Here is a 22101-nt window from a genome sequence, read left to right as displayed (position 1 = left end):
TTTTTCAGGAGACAGGTAAGGTGGTCAGGTACTTCCATCTCTTCATGAATTTTCTACAGTTTGTTGTGATCCATACAGTCAAAGGCTTTAGCATAGTCAGTGAAGCAGAAGTAGATGTTTTTCTGGAACTCTCTTGCTTTCTCCATGACCCAGTGAATGTTGGCAATTAGATTTCTGGTTCCTCCGCCTTTTCTAAAACCAGATTTTACATCTGAAAGTTCTCAGTTTACCTACTGGTAAAGCCTAGCTTGAAGGATTTTGAGCATTAGTTTGCAAGCATGTGAAATGAGTGCAATCGTACAGTAATTTGAACATTTTTTGGCATTGTCTTTCTTTGAGATTGGAATGAAAACTGACTTCTTCCAGTCTTGTGGTCACTGCTGAGTTTTCCAAATTTGTTGACATATTATGACTTTTCTTGTATAGTTCTTCTGTGTATTCTTGCTGCCTCTTCTTAATCTTTTCTGCTTCTGTTATGTCCTTACCATTTCTGTCCTTTATTGTGCCCACCCTTGCATGAAATGTCCCCTTCATCTCTCTAATTTTCTTGAACAGATCTCTAGTCTTTCCATTCTGTTGTTTTCCTCTATTTCTTTGCTTTGTTTATTTAAGAAAGTCTTCTTATCTCTCCTTGTTATTCTCTGGAACTCTGCAATTTGTCTTTCCCTTTCTGCCTGGCCTTTCCCTTCTCATATACCCATCACCTAATTCTACAATTAACATTTCATTATACCTTCTTTATCATATTCATCTATCCATCTCTCCATCTATCCATCTATTCATCTATCCATCTCTCAGTACATTCACCTGTTGTTCCTTTTTCAATGTATTCCAATGTAAGTTGCAGACATCCCCTTGCAATAAAAATAAAAATTTAAGATCAATTGAAAGTGTGGGTAAATTGAGTTTGGGTTGTTTCTTAAGTTAATGTTGATGAGGAAGAATGCATAAATAAAAGTTTATGGGGTGTATTGAGCTCAACCCAATAACACTGAACTAGAGATGACCATTTAATATAAGTATTATGCATATATACATGCAACATCTATTGTTGTTGTTGTTGCTCAGTCCCTCGGTTGTCTCCAGCTCTTTGCGATACCATGGACTGCAGCATGCCAGGCATCCCTGTCTTTCACCATCTCTCAGAGTTTGCTCAAATTCATGTCCATTGAGTTGGTGATGCCATCCAATCACCTCATCCTCTGTCATCCCCTTCTCCTCTTGCCTTCAATCTTTCCCAGCATCAGGGTATTTTCTAATGAATCGGCTCTTCATGTCAAGTGGCCAAGGTATTGGAGCTTCAGCTGCAGCATGAGTACGGAATGTTCAGAACTGATTTCCTCTAGGATTGACTGGTTTGATCTCCCTGCAGTCCAAGGGACTCTCAAGAGTCTTCTCCAACACCACAGTTTGAAAGCATCAACTCTTTGGCACTCAGTCTTCTTTATGGTTCAACTCTTACATCTGTAGATGGACCTTTGTCTGCAAAGTGATGTCTTTGCTCTTTAATATGCTGTCTAGATTTGTCACAGCTTTTCTTCCAAGAAGCAAGTGTTTTTTAATTTCATGGCTGCAGTTACTGTCTGCAGTGATTTTTGGAGTCCAAGAAAATAATGTCTCTCACTGTTTCCCTTAGTTATTCTTCTCAGTTAAAGATACGGACTGGGAATCATTAGCTGGTAGTTAAAATAAGAGTAAATGTGAGTTTTCAGACATAGAATGCACAAATAAAAGAAGATCAAGGGTAATGGTTTGAAAAAATGACACTTAAGACATTAACAGAAGTAAAGTGATGAAATAAAGGAGATCTAGAGGGGATTAGGGAAACAAAAAAGAATCAGCAGAGGAAACAGGGACAGAAAACTTTTCCTTGTAAATCTTTCACTGCTTGGGAATAGTGGTTTTAAAAAACGCTGACATTACACTGTATATTTATGATATAATCTATATTATATTTATATATTTATATTTTAAAATGCAGAAATTATACCATGATTAGTCAATCTCAACTTCACACTGCCTTGTGTACATACCAGTGGGAGTAAAGAGCCATTCAAAAAAGATGTTATTAAGTCACTTTCTCACTGAAACATCAATAAGTGTTCCTTGTTTTGGCTGGAAAAGGGAAGGCAACTAACTGGACCCGCCCATTCTTGTTTCTCAAGTAAGGGGTCCTTTTAAGAATCACTGACCCATAGACATAGATATATATCACAGTGAAAAGTAACTTTCACTTAACTTGAGACTCTTAGGGCATTGGATGTGGTGAGAAAAAGGTCTCTTCTTATTTTAGATTTAATAAGACATCTAAAAATTCATTTCATAAATTACTTTAAAAATTTTATATTTTGGTTCCACATTATAGCTATTTAATGGAGAAAGAAAGAGTTAAAGAGGAGGAAACATATGAAAAAGAATTATGGATGACAGGAAGAAAAAATGGGGTAAACCAAGTAAAGGAAAGAGAAGAAAAAATAGAAACAGGAAAAGCAAAAGATCTTCCCAGGAGGAATAACTCCGTGTTTTATTGGAGAACCATGTATTGTCTAAGGAGGTAAAGCCAAACTTTTCTTAACAAGGATCATACAGTCAGTGTTTTGGCTTTGCTCTGTTATAACTTAAATTCTGCCACTGTAATACTAAAATAGCCATAGAGAGTAAATTTTTAAAAATGCATGTGTGTGTATGTCTATGTTTCAATAAAACCTAACTTATAAAACTAATGCAACCATCTGGATGGATGGCATGTTTTGCTGGCCTCTGCAATAGAGCAAAGGTCAACAAGTTGGATCAACAAGCTATTTCTATAAGGGCCGCATATACTTCTGTAGCATATTCTTTGTTGCTATTGCTTGGTTTTTGGTTTGTTTTTACAACCCTTTAAAAATGTAAAAAGTGTTCTTACCTACAGGTCCTATCAAAAGTAACTGTAGGACAAATTTGACCAGAGGTCAGGAGGTTGCCTGGCCTTTATCTAGAACACACCTTCTTGTCTTATCTAATTTCAATTTGATGGGAGCTATTAACTCTGTGCTTTATAAATAACTGATACAATGCGGAATAATTTTTATCTATAGACAATGATACTCAAATTCTGTTCCACAGAGGTCCAACGGTCTCCCCTCACTTATTATGGAAGAAGAAGTTAGTTTCACTTCTCTTTGCATATAATTTTAATATTCCAGATTTATGCCATTCAGGTATGACCTAAGATTATACAGTGACCTAAGATTATACAAACCCCTTAAGATTATACAGTGGAGAAGATACATAGATTCAAGGGATTAGATCTGGTAGACAGAGTGCTTGAAGAAATATAGACAGAGGTTATGGAATTCCAGGTGAACTATTGCAAAGTTTAAAAGATGCTGCCGCTAAAGTGCTGCACTCAATATGTCAGCAAATTTGGAAAACTCAGCACTTGGTCATGGGACTGGGAAAGATCAGTTTTCATTCCAATTTCAAAGAAATGCAATGCTAAAGAATGTTCAAACAATCATACAATTGCACTCATTTCACGTGTTAGTTTTACTGAGTCTAAGCTTGCTCTGCTTGCCACAGGATAAGTCAATGAATCCAAGACGAAGTGTTGGGATCAGGAAGGGACTTTATTCGGAGCAAGTTGACTGAGAAGATGGCAGGCTAGTGCCTCAAAATAACCATCTTATCAGGGCCTGATTTCCAGATTCCTTTATGGATCAGAGATGGGCAGTGGAGGTGAGGAAACAAAGTAAAAAAAACTATTCAATCCTTGCAAATGTCCCCTAGTATGGCAAGCCTCAGGCGGGGGACTGTGTTAGTTTCATTTTCTTACAGTCCTTCACAGGTGGGCAGTTCAGGTTATCTCTCTGAGGCAGGCCATTATTTATCTTACAGAAGTGGCAAGATGAGAGTTAAAGTCACAGAAGCAGATCCAGCAAAAATTCAAAATTAACCTTTCTAGCATGGTAAATGAGTGCAATTGTACAGTAGTTTGAACATTTTTGACATTGCCCTTCATTGAGATTGGAATAAAAACTGACCTTTACCAGTCCTGTGGCCACTACTGAGTTTTCCAGACTTGGTGAAATATGAGTGCAGCACTTTAACAGCATCATCTTTTGGGATTTTAAATAGCTCAACTAGAATCCCATCACCTCCACTAGCTCTATTCATAGTAATGCTGCCTAATGCCCACTTGACTTCACACTCCAGGATGTCTGGCTCTAGTGACATCTAGTGACCACACCATCACGGTTACCTGGGTCATTGACACCTTTTAAAAATAGTTCTTCTGTGTATTCTTGCCACCTCTCCTTAATTTCTCCTGCCTCTGTCAGGGCCTTACCATTCCTGTCCTTTATCATGTCCATCCTTGCATGAAATGTTCCTTTGATATCTTCAATTTTCTTGAAGAAATGTCTGCTGCTGCTGCTAAGTCGCTTCAGTCGTGTCCGACTCTGTGCAACCCCATAGACGGCAGCCCACCAGGCTCCCCCGTCCCTGGGATTCTCCAGGCAAGAACACTGGAGTGGGTTTCCATTTCCTTCTCCAATGCATGAAAGTGAAAAGTGAAAGTCAAGTCGTTCAGTCGTGTCCGACTCAGCGACCCCAAGGACTGCAGCTTACCAGGCTCCTCCGCCCATGGGATTTACCAGAAGAAATGTCTAGTCTTTCCCAATTCTATTAATCTTCTTCTTCTAAAAAAGCTGGAGGAGGGCATGGCAACCCACTCCAGTGTTCTTGCCTGGAGAATTCCATGGACAGAGGAGGCTGGCAAGCTATAGTCTAAGGGTTAAAATGAGTTGTAAGTAACTTAGCATGCACACCCCTAAAAGAGCAACTCTTTATGACTGGGAAATATTACTCATTTTACTGGACACTGGCAAAACAAAGTAGAATTCTTGGCATATATATTTTTGCAAATGAACAATTTTTAAAATGAGTTTCATTGGGATTTGGCTGGTTGCTGCTTCTATTGTAGAGAATATAATTTTCATAACCTATTGGTTAGCATGTATTAAGTAAGAAAAGATGATATATATATAAGAAAAATTTTAATATTCTAAGAATCAGCAGTAATATAACATCAGATGTGAGGCAACTCCAAATAGAATACTATTTAGTTTATTTTCTTACTTCTTTTATCAGAAGCATCCTGTACTCAAAATTTAGGTCTCCAGAGTTTAGCTAACTCATCCCATTATTTATCTGAAAGCAAGCAAGACTTTCTTCATATTTCACATAAACCCCTTGTGTACAAATGATGTTATCATACCATAACACATGAGTTATATTAGCATGACATGCCCTATGTCCATCTGTGAGTTTCAGGATGATAAATCTGCTAAATAAATATCAATAAAATGTTCCTACTCCATTATGCACAGTCCAGCAGCCTGCTTCCTTCTTAGAATTGACTCCAGAGCAGTGACTGCCAGAGACCCAAAGACGGACCACAGTTAGTATCAGCAAAGCCAAGGGCAAACAGGGAAAATAAAGAAAACATAATAGAGTTGTTTTTTTTTTTTTTAAAACAGAGATAGTTTGTTAATTTAATGAAATATTTTTTAAGATAGTATTTTTCTTACATGGATTATGCAATCTTTTAATTTTAGAAATGATGAATGTATATAGTATTTTTGCTGTTTTTGGTTATTTTATATAAAAAACTGTTAATTCATTGCCAATTAACTAATTTTTTGTGTGTATTTAGAAAAGACTCAAAATGGAAAGTACTACTTTATGACTTTGCAGCATGAGCTACTTTTAAGTGAATTCAACTTTAGATTAAAAATTTATATTATACATAAACATACACATGCAAAGGGGTTTCCCAGTGGCTCAGAGGTAAAGAATCCACCGGCAGTTAAGGAGATGCAGGAGATGCTGGTTCGATCCTTGGGTTGGGAAGATCCCCTGGAGGAGGGCATGGCAACCCACTCCAGTATTCTTGCCTGGGAAATCCCATGGACAGAGGAGCCTGGCAGGCTATCGTCTACAAGGTAACACAGAGTTGGACATGACTGAGCAACTGAACATAACACAGCACATGCAAATATACATATAGAAGATTTCTCATGTAGCAAGGATATTTAAAAAGATTTAAAATGCCAGAAACCTGACCCATCTCATACATTCTATTAATCATTTTTGCCTAATAATAATTTCTTCCAGCTTAAGTTTAGAACTCTCTTAGTCTGCCTTTTAATGGGTGCTGCTCAAGTCCTTGTTCTGCTTCTCTGAAGGTAAGATCTTTTTCTCTTCTAATTAATAAAGTCATCTCTCAAAGAACTCCCAATTCTCTGGTGTCACCTCATGATTGAGTACCTGTTAGGTACAAGACCCTAGCCAGGTCCTCAAAATTCTGCTACACGGAGCACAGAACTGTTCACATCGCAGGAAAAAGAAAGGGCAAAACCTTGATTTGTCTCCAATTTAACCTTACAGGAAGGAAATGAACACTTTTTCTCATGGTTATTTTCTCCCCAAAGAATGGAATGTGAGGCAGAATCCATACATCTGCGTTAGAAATGCCATGGAATTTTTCTCAGTTTTTCCCTTATTTGCCTATCAGTTATTCTTCACACTCTCATAGGAAAATATGCACTTGTTTTTCTGAAGATTCTAGATCAATCTGTTGGGGACTAAAGTGCGTTTCTACTGAAAGAAGGCTCTTGAAATGTTTTCTTTAATCTATGCCTTTGTAAACACACAAACTTTTCTCAGTAGTTAACACAGTGAAATATTCTGCAGCTTAGTGACCACTTCTCAGCTGTGGACTCCCTCCATCTTCTGATTCAGAAGGATGGCTCTAGACCCTGCACTGTTGCTCATTCATTTAACCAGAACTTATTTCATGCTTATGATATTCTAGTCACTGTGTTTGGCATGAGAGATATCAAGTAGTGAATGATATACACAGGGAAAGTACTATGGGTATTAGTTACTTAGTATAAGGCAAAAAGATCATTATGGAGAAAGAGCAGAGGAAGGCTAGTTAGTTACTCATTTGTATATGTCTGGAAGAATTTGGTAGAGGTGAAGACTATCCCCGAGTAATCTTGTTTGATAGTACTCATTATAGGGCACCATCTCCAAACCTACGCTCTTCATCTCACCCTTCACTTCCTCAGTGTCCCTCTGCTTTCCCCTGCTGCAGTTTTGCAAACTGGCCTGCCCTTCCTGGCATCATGTTCTGAGTTCATTTTTCTGCTATTCCCTGGTTTCCATTTCCATGGGAATTGCCAATTATTAACCAGCTTTTTATCAATCTAAATCTTATGCAGAAATCCATTTATAAAATAGATACAAGCACAACTCTGCCTAAAGTGTTGAAGGGGATGTGGGGGCTTAGATGGATCACCTTGCCTGCCTAGCAAATCACCATTTCATGACAAAATACAATAAGTCAAAATGCATCAGCAGTACTCCTAGTAAATATTCAGGTTCATTTTAGAAGGGCTTTCTGAGTGTCAAAAATAAAGCAAAACAGTATTTTTTCAATATCTGTAGGCAATGCATCTCTGTAAAGAAATAACCACTTAGTGGAACTCACGTGTATAAAAGAGATTAGAGCAGTAGGCTGTTCATTTAAGCTCATTTTGAAGTTCCAAATATACATTACTGATAAAGATAATCAGTGAGGAAAATAGGGCTATTTCCATGAGCACAGAAATTTGAGATTGAGCTTATGAGTGGCTGTTATAGTTTTATTATACCTCCACAGCATTTTACTTCTCATTCTATTTCCTTTTTCCTTCTCTCACTTCTCCTCCTTTTATCCTTCTTCCTCTCTGTGGCTCTGTCTTTCTCTCATACACACGCACACATGCACACACACACACACACACACACACACACTCTTTCCCTGTCTCTCTCTGTGTATGTGTGTGATTGACATATAATAAACTGCACAGATTTGAAGAAAACAATTTGATAAGCTTTGACATATGTATATACCTGTGAAACCATCACAATCAATATAACATACATTATATTGTTTGTTATCCATTATCCAAAAATGTTTTTAAGTACACCTTCATTGTCCCATTATTTTTTTTCTTAAAGATAAAACACAAGTCAAATTTGCTGGGTTTGTCCAGAAAAGTCAGCAATGGTGATATTGCTGGGTTTTCCATTTCAAGGCTCTCCATGGCTTCCACAGTATTCTTGCCCTCTTTCACCTTGCCAAAGACCACATGCTTGCCATCCAACCACTCAGTCTCAGCCTGGCAGATGAAAAACTGGGGATCATTTTTGTTAGGGTCAACATTTGCCATGGATAAGATTACAGGACCTGTATGCTTCAGGATGAAATTCTCATTATGAATTTCTCCCCAAAGATGGCACTGCCACCAGTGCTATTATGGCCTCTGAAGTCACCACCTTGGCATATAAATCCTGGAATTATTCTGTGAAAGGAGGAATCTGTGTAACCAAATCCTTTCTCCCCAGTTCTCAGAGCATGAAAGTTTTCTGTTGTCTTTGGAACTTTGTCTGCAAATAGCTAAAAGGAGATGTGGCCCAAAGGCTTGTTGTTGATGGTGATATTGAAGAAAATGATGAGGTTGACCATGGCTGGGCAGTGCAGGAGGCTTGGGGTAGGACCACCTGCAAGGCTGTAATCCTATTCTTGCTCTGATGAATGGTGGGCATAGTCCCTGCCCAATTTCCAAACAAACAGATCTGCTTTCTGTTACTATAGATTACATTTCATTAGTTAATTCATTTTTATTGCTATGTAATTCCCTGGTATGAATATATCATAATTTTTAGTCCATTTACTTCTTTTGGCTAGAAATTTTGTTTGTTTGCAGTTTTTTAATTTTTAATTTTAACCATTCTAATAGATGTATACTGGTATCTTGGTGTTTCAGTTTGCATTTCCTTAATGACTGATGCTTTTCATGTGCTAATTCATCATCCACATATGTACTCTACTTAAACTTCCTTTCAAATATTTTGCCCACTTTTTTAGTTCCTTTCCCTTTCTCCTTACTATTGAATTTGAGAGTTTTTTATATATTCTGGATATATTATATGTATTTGCAAATAATTTTTCCAAGTTGCTTGCCATTTCTTTCTCTTACAAGTGTCTTTTGAAGAGCATAAGGTCTTAATTTTGATGAAGGTTAGTTTATCAATTTTTTTCTCTTTTATGGATAATGCTTTTGTGTTACATGGCCTCCTTATTTGGCCCATGGCCTCTTTACATCTGCAAAGCCAGGAATGGCTAGCTGTCTTTCTCTGACACCAATTTTCTTTGCTTCCTCTTATGTTTAAGGGCATTTGTGATTACATTGGATCCACCTGGAGAAACCAGAGACTCTTCCCTGTTTTGAGGTCAGCTAATTAGCAACCTTAATTCCATCTGTTATCTTACTTCCCTTTTTCTAAGTAAGGTAACACATTCCCAGGCTCTGGGTATTCAGATATGGACATCTCTGGGGGAGATATTACCTGACACAGGGTGAATTGTGAGTCCTTCCATCTAGTGATGCTATTTTGCTTTATAAGACCTTAAGTTTTCCCTTTTATCTTTGTCTCCACCTCCTAATTGCCAAAGGGAAGTTCTCACTTCTTTTTTCACATTTTTCTCTCCCAGAAGTTACTTATTTCAAAGATGTCCCCTTCACATCACGCCTGGGCTTTTTCATCTGGCATACTCTGAAGTCTCTTCCCTAATAATCCTTCCTCTGATTTGTGTGGATATTTTCATAACACATCCTGGTTAGGCTGGACTTAATCTTTTCTTGTGATAGTTTTAGATCTACATTGGACTCCATCTTTTTCTGTCCTTTCCACAGTTTTTCTTGCTCAGCTTTTGCTTTCTTTGAAATACTGCTGTGGAGTGAGGCTAGGACTGACAAATGAGACACACGTGAGATGAAAAAAAGATTCATCTTTTTTTTTTTAATTCATAGTTATTTTGAAGTTTTAGTACTCTCTGTTCTCAAGGTCTGCTGAGTTTTTGTGTAGACACACTCTTCCCTTCCTTTTGTTTGGTATACTTCTCAGAGGACCTAGTGTGTGTGTGCTGCATGTTAAGAGGACCTCTTAGGGATCTGGTAACTAGTCTGCTACCACTGTCTGAAGCTACCCACAAACTCTACCTTTTGTTTTTATTTCACAATATTGAGAAAACACTCCATTATACAGAGAAGCACTTGTAAATGGTAGCCTTTTTTTTAACAGCTCACATTCCACATTTGGAACACTTCTTATTTTAACTGGTCCTGAAACTTAAGAGAAAAGTAGTGTGCATACTTAGTCACTCAGTCGTGTACAGCTCTTTGCAAATCTTTGGACTGTAGTCTGCCAGGTTCCTCTGTCCATAGGATTTTTCAGGCAAGAATGTTGGAGTGGGTTGTCACTTCCTACTCCAGGGGATCTTCCCCACCTAAGGATCAAACACGAGTCTCTTGTGTTTCCTGCACTGGCAGGCAGATTCATTACCCAAAGCTCCACCTCAGATGCCCATGAGAGAGAAAAGGAGAAGGATGTTTTCAAAGAGTTAATTGTCTAACATCAGGTATCAACCTGGGCTTCCAGGTAGTTGTCAAAGAACCTTAGTCAACTTGAATCTTGATTGTTTTGAGGACAGTTCAAAAGTAGTTTTAATTTTGAGATATTACTTTTTTTAATGCCAGATATATCAGTGCCTTGTAGTTCCTAGTAAGCATGCTGGTCCTTTCTTTGTGACATAGATAACCGTTTGAGTATTTGATACGGAGAATGACTAACAGAATCACTCTGCATGTTGTGTTTGAGGAGAGAATGTGGGGGGGCATTGTTTGCAACAGGAGACTAGTGAAGTGTCTGTTGCAATACGACTGTTAAGAAATATGGGGGTCTCACATCAGTGTTCACAGAAGCACTACTTACAATAGCCAAGACATGGAAGCAATCTAAGTGCCCATGAACAGATGACTAGTTTAAGAAGATGTGCTATATATGTACATTGGAATATTACTCGGCCATAAAAATAATGAAACATTGCTATTGAGGCAATATGGATGGACCTAGAGATTATCATACTAAGTGAAGTAAGTCAAGCAGAGAAAGACAGATATGATGTGATATCACTTATATACGGAAACTAAAAATATGATACAATGAGTTTATTTACAAACGAGAACTAGATTCAAACTTAGAAACAAGTTTATGGTTACCAAAGGAGAAAGTGGGGTAGGAATAAATAGTTAGGGATTAACAAATACACACCACTGTATAAAGCTGATAAACAACAAGGACCCATTGTGTAGCACAGGGGACTATATTCAATATCTTATAATAACCTATCATGGAAAAGAATCTGAATATATATTCTGAATATCCTTGCTTCACACCCAAACTAACACAATATTGTTAGTGCTCATTACTATAGTTTCTATAGTTCAATAAATAAATGAGAAATATGGAGTCTTATGGTACCATAAGTAGCACAGGGAACTTTGCTTGATGTTATGTGGCAGCCTGGATGGGGAGTGTGGGGAAAAATGGATACATGTATCTGTATGGCTGAGTCCTTTTGCTGTCCACCAGAAACTATCACAACACTGTGAATTGGCTATATTGCAATACAAAATACAAAGTTAAAAAAAAAGAAATATGAGGTCTGTGGTAGCCATGGAGTAGATGGGAAGTGGCCAGATTCTAAATATATTTTGAGTTAGAGCTGAAAGGATTTCATCAGGGATTGGATGCAATATTTGAAAGAAAAGAGTAGTTAAGGATGATTCCATGATTTTGGGTTTGTATAAATGAAGGATATAAAAGGGGTTGTTCTGGATAGGAGATTTAGAAGTTTATTTTGGGAATATTAAAATGGAGGCGACTGTGAAACATCCAGAGGAATGTCAAGTAGGCAGGTAAATATATAGGCCTGGAATTCAAGAGAGAGAAGGGGGGTCTAGGATGGAGTTATAAATATTGGAGTCATTAGCATAGAAATTGTTTTTAAAACCATGAGACTGGATAGGATCATTAATGGAGTGAGTTAAGAGAGAAAGAAGTCTAAAGACTGAGATTTGGACACATTAGTATTAAGACATTAGTTGGATGAGTAGGGAACAGCAAAAGAGATTATAAAGTAGAAAGAAAACCAATGGAGTGTGGGGTCCTAGAAGCCAAATGAAGAAAGTACTTCAGGGAAGAGAGTAACTCGATGTTTCAAATACAGTGGCTAGATCAAGGAAATGAGAACTAGGAACCAACCACTGAATTTAGTGACTTGAAGGTCATTAGTGGCCTTGCCAAATGTAGTTCTAGTGAAGTAGTAGAGTGAAAACAACACCTGAATGAGTTCAAGAGGGATGGGAAGAGAACTGGATGCAGCAAGCATAGACAACACTTGCAAAGCTTTCCCCACACTGTAATGGATGTGAAGCAATGGGATGAAGCTGGATTGAGAAATGGATCCAGGGCATTTTTGTTTGGTTTCTGCTTTAAATGGGGAAAATCACAGCATGTTTATACATTTGTGGGAATGATGCAGTGAAGAGGAGAAATTGATGATGCAGAAGAATTTCTGGACCAATGGTCTTGAGTAGAGATGAAGGGATAGGCTCTAGTCCACAAATGAAAATAGAAGTGCTGATGTCATACCTGTAAATGAGGAGAAAGCATGAGAAATAGGCAGGAAGATGAGAGTAAGTGGATGAATGGATGATGGGACCCTGAGGAAATTTCTTTCTGTTTGCTTTGTGGAAGTAAGGATGGGAGCAGAGATCTTGGAAGTTAGAAGATAGAGAAGAAAATGTGAGGATCAACTGGGAGACTGGGGAAGACACTGGATCTGAGGATTCTGGCAAAGTCAGAATGAAAACTTTGAGTATGAATAGCTTTTGCCAGAGGTAGTGAAACTATGGTGTGTTTTGGGGGGCTAAAAGCTAAAAAGATTAATTAAGACCAGTTTATAATTTAATTAATTCATCTTGGGATAATACTGGTTTACAATTTTTGGACTTGGGGAAATTCTGAGGATGCTTAGAAATGACAAGGGTAAAGAAATGTCTGCCATTTGGCATCTCTACTCATCATGGGAAAAATAGTCAGAAAATTTGAGATCTAATTATTATAGATATTTGATAGCTTTTCTTAATTATACTAACTTGGACAGAAACAAATCAATTGTGGGTCTTTACCAAATATATCAAATGACATTTTTAGCATAAAAAGTTTTTATGGTAAGTTTCAGCCTGAAACATTTTTGTAATATAAATTCTAACAGAAACGTAATGTAGAGAATGTGTTTACACTCTTTTGATATGAAGCACATCTCTAAGGTTCCTGAAAATTTTTAGCCTATGGATGGATTGCCACTGCATGGAAAAAATGAAATGGAGACATAATGCTTTTTCCAGGACATGCCAAACATCTTGTTTTGAAATGAGGTTTTGAATAAAATGGTTTCCTGAATGTCTTGTTCTCTGAATCAGTAGAGACTATCAAAGTGTTTACTGTGCTTCTGGCAAACAACAAGTTCTCAGTCCTCAAAAGCACAGCTCACATTTTCTATTTGGAGGAAAGAAGGCATGCAAGGAGCAGGCTGAGAGAACTTTTATCAGCTCCTGAAGTTAAAAATTCACAGTGCTATCTACACACATAGCAGGTACTATAAGCAGACTTCTTGAATCAGTAAATGAGAATACAATATGATATGATCTCCTTTTTCTGTGACAGGTTGTAAACATTTGCTTTGAAATACTTTTTCTTTCCTTGTGCTGAACAAGGCAGAATTCCCTACCTTCAGGTCCAAGGTGTTTTATCTGAGCAAGTTTCAAGCTGGAATTAGATAACTTCCCTTTTGCTCCTTCTGCTTGTTCTGAAACTACAGAAGAGGAGTATGAAACCAAATACTGAGGGATACATTGCATGAGTACCACTTCAACTAAACCCAAGCCAGATGCAGACAATTCAAGAAATAATAGAGCTGAAGACAGCACACTTTTCAGGGATGCCAGGGCCATTTGCTCCCTCTGCTATAATTTATGTTTCTGTAGTCAAGGTTCAGTTATACCACAGTTTAGAAAACTCCCTGGAAACAACATTCACCATTAGCTGCTCCAGGAGCACAGGAATTCCTTTGATGAGCACTAAGAGATTGGTAACAATACCTCCTAAAGGGCCAGGTTGCTAGGTAACAGCTTGTTTCCTTGGTCACGGTGAATACATGGAAGACCCCAAAAGGAGGCTGTTGATTCTTGCTGGACAGCTCTTCTGGGAATGGGATGAAAAATGTCTTCAGAAAAATAGGTTTAGGAAGGCCAGAGGAACTTTATGCACCAACAAGACATGTCTGAAAGGTAAGCAAATGAAATGTTGTAAGTGGTCTTATTCATTCCTTGAGAGAAAACAGACAACCAGAGGTTTGTGTGTTCCTGGATTAAATTTCATTTAAAAATGTAAAATAATGAAATCTGGGTTACTGATGACTGTTGCTTAGAGAAATGAGCCACCGCCTCTCCTATATGCAGGCAACTGGCTACAAATGCAATTCAGGTAATCTATCTAAACTGCTGTAACAGAGAGCTGGACTTACTGTCTAGTAGTGGTACATTTATAGCTACACACAGCATGTTAAGAGAGCGTGTGTGAACTTCAGGGGGAAGGTCAGATAGGACAGCCAGAAGGAAATATCTATTAGTTAATATCCACTGCCGCCGCTGCTGCTGCTAAGTTGCTTCAGTCGTGTCCGACTCTGTGCAACCCCACAGACGGCAGCCCACCAGGCTCCCCCATCCCTGGGATTCTCCAGGCAAGAACACTGGAGTGGGTTGCCATTTCCTTCTCCAGTGCATGAAAGTGAAAAGTGAAGTCACTTAGTTATGCCCGACTCTTCACGACCCCATGGATTGCAGCCTACCAGGCGCCTCCGTCCATGGGATTTTCCAGGCAACAGTACTGGAGTGGGGTAATACCCACTAATTATAGTTAATATTAGTTTCATCTATGAGTTACATTTAAATGAAATAACTACCAGAAAACAGGACTTTTACTAGATCAATAAAGTCATAAATCAGATTAAATTAGAGGCCAAAATCCAATACTTGTTTCCTCATTCCTAAATTTTATAGCTGTTTCATAAATGTTTCTCAAAGCATGCTGATAATTAGACAATGTATGATTAGGTCTCTTAAGGACTTGAATGTTTCGTCCTTATATGAGTTTAAATTGGCTCTCATCCTTAAAAAAAGTGAGATTTGCACCTTCACAGGATGAAATACATCGTGCTTTCATGATTGTGTGAAATTTATTTATAGCTCCCTAAATTTACTGCCTATAGTTAAGATAGGAATCATGCTTAAGCAGGGATTTAAAGGCTGAAGCAGTTATATTACAGAAGTTTTCTTTTAGTTAGCAAACTCTGAACATCTCATCTCAGCAGTATGTAGATGTTATGTTGATTTTAATGTCAAAAACTGAAATAATTAGAAATGGGCAGGTGAATCAATAGTTTTTAAATGTGTAGAAATTTTGTGACCAGTTATAAATTTATTTTTCCTACTTGCTAACACCCTTGAATACACTGTACCAAGAGGAAGTTTACTCATGAATTCTGTAAAAAAAATGATATTTATGATCAATATTATTATTTTTAAGCTAGTACATTTTCGGAGAAGGCAATGCACCCCACTCCAGTACTCTTGCCTGGAAAATCCCATGGATGGCGGAGCCTGGTGCTGCAGTCCCTAGAGTCGCTGCAAGTTGAACACTACTGAGCGGCTTTGCTTTCACTTTTCACTTTCATCATTGGAGAAGGAAATGGCAACCCGCTCCAGTGTTCTTGCCTGGAGAATCCCAGGGATGGGGGAGCCTGGTGGGCTGCCGTCTACGGGGTCGCACAGAGTTGGACACGACTGAAGTGACTTAGCAGCAGCAGTAGCAGTACATTTTATAAAATTATTTCAGAGACAGGGTAAAAGTGATAACCAGGCTGCTAATTTAAACTTTAATCTTCAAATTTTGAAGGAGTGGGGAAAGAGTGGGAGGGAGGGAAGGAAGGAGACAAAAGGAAAAAAAAAGTTTTCTTAGTGCCAGTATTTGTTCGATCACATTTCTGCACATCATGAAATAAGCCTTGATCATACTATCTTCCTAACATACTGTTAATTTCATTTGAAATTTTCTAGTTTTTTCTCTGTTAACAAAACTACCTAATCACATATTGTCCTTTAGTGTATATATTCTTCTCCCTTTCAGTGTTACATGTGGCTGAATTTTCAAAACTGTGACAATATAGGTAGTAGTAAAACATTCCTCAAGTACTGGGAACCTTCTAAATAGCAGATATATATGTGGTTACAATAACATTCTAAAAATTTCTAAATATAATTTTATAAAGAAAACATAGAGGTATCTCAGTTTATCTTCATTGTTCCTAGGATTTTAATATAACTTTGTGTTTCTAAAAATATCAATGAGCCCATTAATAGGTACTGAAGTTTACAAGCTTTTCCTCTAAAGAATTTTGATACATTTGTCCTTTTACTCTTGTTGCACCTTAATATGGGGGCCTATTTGTGTTTATAGGAATGCACATGGGGCTAGAGGAACAGGAACAGGAACTAATTCATTAGAATACAAGGTTACATAAAATTAAAATCTGACCATTAAGATAGAAATAAAGAAATGACAATTTTTGTTGTATATTTTTCAAAATTATAATTTGTTCCTCTATGTTTTTAGAATCAACAATCTAAATAATTTCTAATCTAAAAAATCTAAATCTAAATAACAGATATATCTGTTAAAATTCTGGGCCTTAGGCACTAAAATTTTAGGGATATTTGTAAAACACATGAGTATTTTAGAACATTCATTGCTATATGATTACTTAATTTATGAATTTAGTTCTAGGAACTTAATTTAGAGCCATCAGAAATTTGAATGCAATAACATGGTATACCAAATTTGCTATTTCAGACACTAACATGTTATAATTGCAAAAGACTTCTGGATTTCATGAAACCTCCATTCTCGGTGTTTTACAATATCTCATCACCATCCCTAACATGTAGATAGCACAATCATCACCTGTTTTACAAATGAATTAACTTATACATAGGCATAGAAAGGACAGGGTTTCTGGATTTTAAAAGATAAGAAGAATTGTCAGAGTAATCAGAGATTGGATTGATATCTTCTTTCAGCCAAATTTAATGCTCTAGAGTTCATGGTAAGTTTCCTCTAGCTGATAACCTAAGTGCATGGGTTTAGCAAGATCCCACTAGATCTGAGAACCTCGCTCAATAATGTCGGGGGAGAAAGAAAGCATCTGAGGACTTGGGGAGCGTCCTTTGATAACTGAAAAATACAATTGAGCTTTTTCTTTTTCTTCTAAATACAAAGCTCTCATGATGCAGCACTAAATATAAATGGAACATTTAGAAATGGAGTTGTAAGCAATGCCATCTTGACCACGCTGACTGTCTGAAGCAGCCCCCTGGCCTTCTGGATGGTGTGTGTTCAATACCGCCTCCTTCGCTTCACCTTAGAAACTCGGCCATCTGCCACTTCCTCTTTTCCTCTCCTTGCAAAGCTACATAATCTCCAACTTGACATTTTAATTAAACAGATAGCATCCCTTTGCAGCCGACAATTTATGAGGCTTATCAATTCCTGATTGTAAACAACAATGCAATCTTCCAATGAAAGGGGCTCATGAATTGATAACTTATATTATTGTTGTTTTTTGTCCTGCAGTCTCAGCTCACCAGATTCCCTCTTGTTGGCCATTCTACACTTTTTGAAACCAAGAACAGATGGCCAATTCAGATAATACCACTTATTTTAAAGACATCATAAATCACTCCTGACAAATGCTGTACTGTTTTAGTCATGGCAACATTATATTACAGCATTAATAAAATTAATTTCTCTTTCATAAGGTTTAGAGTTGCAATTTATGATAATTGTTTGTTCAATGCAGGCAGAAAGATTAAAAATGAGTAAACCAAAATACTAACTAAACTATAAGCCTGGTTTTATTTTCCTTGGGGAGGGAAGACATGAGAGGGTTTTTAAAACAGCTTGATATCACCTGGAATGATGTTCTCATAGGTTCTACTACTAAAGGCTTACCATTTATTTTCAGTAAAGAGTCAGTGCTCAGATTTACATGTTTTATTAACTACTGAATTATTTATCTGTAGTTAAGTGAAGCAATCAGAATAGGAAAAATCAATACTAATGATCTTCCCTAATAACACCTGCATCTGAATAAATGATACAGATTTACAGTTATTTAAAGAATCACAGTAACTTGTCTGAATCTTATTTGAATTGTAGTAATTAAAAACACTTGATCATTTACTTGTTTGACTTGGACAAGTTATGTCACCTTTTTGGGTCTCTGCTTCCTCATCACTAAAATCAAAATAACAATGTTACGCACTTCGGTGATTTTAATGATTAAATACTTTGGCCACCTGATATGAAGAGCTGACTCATTGGGAAAGACCTTAATGCTGGGAAAGATTAAAAGCAAAAGGAGAAGAGGGTGGCAAAGGATGAGATGGTTGGATGGCATCACTGACTCAATGGACATGAATTTGAGCAAACTCTGGGAGATAGCAAAGGATAAGGAGTCCTGATGTGCTGCAGTCCATGGAGTTGCAAACAGTTGGACACAACTTGGTGGCTGAACAACAACAATGATTAAATGAGTTAATCTCTGTAAAGTTCTTAGTGTAATGCCTAGCACATAGCATATGATTGCTAATGCTAATACTAAGTCACTTCAGTCGTGTCCGACTCTGTGTGACCCCATAGATGGCAGCCCACCAGGCTCCCCCGTCCCTGGGATTCTCCAGGCAAGAACACTGGAGGGGGTTGCCATTTCCTTCTCCAATGCATGAAAGTGAAAAGTGAAAGTGAAGTCGCTCAGTCGTGTCCGACTCTTAGCGACCCGTGGACTGCAGCCTACCAGGCTCCTCCGTCCATGGGATTTTCCAGGCAAGAGTACTGGAGTGGGGTCCCATTGCCTTCTCCGTGGCATATGATTAATAAATGTCAATTATAAAATCATTATATTAGTAATAGTTGTCATCCTGTTAATATTGTTGCCAAAAAAACACAAAACCAAACCAAAAAAGCTTTTAACTCAGGCAGAGTCCGCATCATCTTCTGAATATTAAAGGTAAGGATCCACCAGAGGTGCTAAGTGACCCAAGGTCATAGCAGTAACAGTTTTACGTTCCCAGGACTCATGGTTTTGCACTCTGAACGTCAGTGACGTGTGCATGAAGGCAGATGGGGTAGAAGTTTGGATTAGTTAGATAACCTGGAAGATGCTCTACCTTTTCTTTTTTTAAACTAAAGGATCACAGATTATCTTTCTTTGCTGATATTTTTCCCCCCAAACTGGACCAAAGTAAACTTCTATATGGAACTTGTGATAGAAGTAATGGAACAAAGAAGAGCTTCAGAATTCCCCAAAGGTTTTACTTCACGATGTCAGCACACTGCTCTTCACCACTGCCCTCTGGTGTATGTCCAGGAGGAATATACGAGTATGAGAGAAAGAATTCAGCCTTTGAGACCCACAGAAAGTAATCACACTGAAAGAGAGTCAGACTAGTTATCTACTGGTTAGAATCTTCTCAGATAATCTGTCCTTAGCTGAAACTCTAGACCAAATTTATTTCATTCCATTCTGGCAGGAAAAAAGCCAGTGAAAGAGAAAGAAAGAGTGCGGATGTTATTTGCCTATTTATTTCTGTTACCAAAGTTTTAATTACTTTCTGTTATTCGTAAATGTCTAGTAGCAGTCAAGATAATTGCACAAATAGTTCTTCCAGTTTAAACTCTCAAATAATCTAATGTAAATTAAGATAATGAGATGATTTTCAGTTACTTGTAAATGTGGTTTTCCCTTGAAGCTGTTGTACGTGGTCTTGCAGCACTGCCCAACCAAAGCACAGTGAAAACCCAATCAACTGGATCTTTCTTATCAGACATTTTGGCTTTGTGAATTTATGGTTCCCTGTGTGCTCTCCTTTAAACAAAATAAGACCATTTCTCACACTTTAGGTTTAAAAACAAGAGAGAGAGAGACACTTCTAGATTTTCCTGTTGGGTCTGCTTCTCATCACTGTGCTGTTGTTCAGTTGTGAAGTCGTGTCTGGCTCTTGGTGACCCTATGGACTGCAGCACGACCCCATGGGCTTCCCTGTCCTTCACTATCTCCCTGAGTTTGCTCAAACTCATGTTCATTGAGTCAGTGATGCCATCCAACCATCTCATCCTCTGTTGTCCCCTTCTCCTTCTGCCTTCAATCTTTCCCAGCATCAGAGTCCTTTCCAATGAGTCAACTCTTTGCATCAGGTGGCCAAAGTATTGGATCATCAGCTTCAGCATCAGTCCTTCCAATGACTATTCAGGGTTGATTTCCTTTAGGACAGACTGGTTGGATCTCCTTGCAGTCCAAGGGATTCTCAAGAGTCTTCTCCAACACCACAGTTTGGAAGCGTCAGTTCTTCAGTGCTCAGCCTTTTTATGGTCCAACTCTCACATCCATACATGACTACTGGAAAAACCAAAGCTTTGACTATACGGACCTTTGTCAGCAAAGTAATGTCTCTGCTTTTTAATACACTGTCTAGGTTTCCCATAGTTATTCTTCCAAGGGGCAAGTGTCTTTTAATTGCGTGACAACAGTCAGTGTAAGCATTGATTTTGAAGCCCAAGAAAATGAAATCTGACACAGTTTCCATGTTTTCCCCATCTATTTGCCATGAAGTGATACAACTGGATGCCATGATCTTAGTTTTTTGAATGTTGAGTTTTAAGCCAGATTTTTCATACTGTTTATAGGGTTCTTAAGGCAATAATACTGAAATGGTTTGCCATTCCCTTCTCCAGTGCCCCATGTTTCGTCAGGCCCTCATCCCTGTGTAACCATGACTGAAAGTTCAGAATCACAGAAGAGTCAGTCATGTCATTATCCTTATTTTCCTGGTTTTATTTTGGCAGGAAATGGCTAGCATATTTTCATGAAGACAAGAGAACCAAAAGTCAGTTAAATGTTTATCCTCTGTTCATCCCCTGAAATACTATTCCATTTTGCATTATTTTATTCTCCCTGATTGCTGGCAAAACTCTGGTTAGAGATAGCAGGATTTACCCGCTTCAGGAGTAATACATTTTGCACACTGTAATGTTTTTCTAATGTTTGTTAATTTGTTACCATGGCAAAGTATTCTTTGGTAATGTCAGGAAAACCATGTCCAGGTTATTAAAGAATTGCTCAGTTGGGGAATATTGGAGAGGTATATATTTTCTGATGGAGGGATAATTTTTTCCTTGATAACAAGGCACAGTTTTATTTACTTAATGGCATAGTAGCACTATTTTTAGAATATGATGTAATGGCTATGCTCGTCTACTCTAACACATCAGTTAATACATGAAAAATGAAAGACATTTCTACATTATACTTCATGAAGGCAACTTCAATATACAAGAGATGTGTCAGTTTCTTGTAAGCAAAATTGCTACAGACCTTCATAATAACTGTGCCATAAAATATAGAATGCTGTCTCTTAAGATTCTCAGAGCCTGAAAAATAATCCATCAAGTGTAAAAAGAGGCCAGAGATAGATACAGTTTCTAGTTTTATTTAACATGGAAAAGCATACTCAGATATCATTTTTAAATTGACCTAAAGTAATATACAGTACCAATTACAGAAAGAGAAACATAACCACTCCTGAGGAGAAAGGGAAAAGTGCAAGAATAACAGTAAATAATAAATGCAGGAAAGCAAAAAGACATTTTATATCTCAGTGGCATAACAGTGGGAATACAGAGAGAATAGGACTGTTTTTAAGTGAACTATTTGAGCAGTATTTCAAAGTGAGTAAAATTGATTAAAGAACCTGAATTTTTAATATGTTTGCCACCAATTTGAGGAAATATAATAGGTTTTGGGGAAATTTCATGGCAAATGGAAGACCCAGATCAGTGGGAAAACCAGTAGGGAGTTTAAAGCTTATTTGGCCTAAGCCAAATCTGTACCAGGAATGGTATTCCAAAATTAGGGCTGATTTCCTTGTTCACATCCTATGAGCATGTCTTCGTGTGAACCATTAGATTTACTTTTCTAAGATGTGCAGT

At 37.7% G+C, this 22101-nt stretch overlaps 1 protein-coding gene and 1 pseudogene across 4 annotated transcripts in view; one reads left to right on the top strand and one right to left on the bottom strand.

Annotated features, from left to right (window-relative positions):
• Positions 1-7985: 7985 nt before the first annotated feature.
• Positions 7986-8557, bottom strand: LOC107132202 (peptidyl-prolyl cis-trans isomerase A-like; annotated as a pseudogene).
• A 5582-nt stretch (positions 8558-14139) lies between these two features.
• LRRC77 (leucine rich repeat containing 77) overlaps positions 14140-22101 on the top strand; it is a 30315-nt gene continuing 22353 nt past the window's right edge. For 2 of the 4 annotated variants that reach the window (XM_024992457.2, XM_024992451.2), the window contains exon 1: positions 14140-14288. In XM_024992457.2, the coding sequence (XP_024848225.1) occupies positions 14263-14288 (26 nt within the window). In that variant the 5' untranslated portion in view covers positions 14140-14262. The remainder of the gene's footprint in view (positions 14289-22101) is intronic. The other 2 variants (XR_009494490.1, NM_001077122.2) reach the window with 2 other exon arrangements.

This window comes from Bos taurus, chromosome 1 (genome assembly GCF_002263795.3).
Source record: "Bos taurus isolate L1 Dominette 01449 registration number 42190680 breed Hereford chromosome 1, ARS-UCD2.0, whole genome shotgun sequence".
Lineage (NCBI taxonomy): Eukaryota > Metazoa > Chordata > Mammalia > Artiodactyla > Bovidae > Bos > Bos taurus.
The sequence above is the reverse complement of the archived record's forward strand: the minus strand, read 5'-3'. Positions and strand labels throughout refer to the sequence as shown.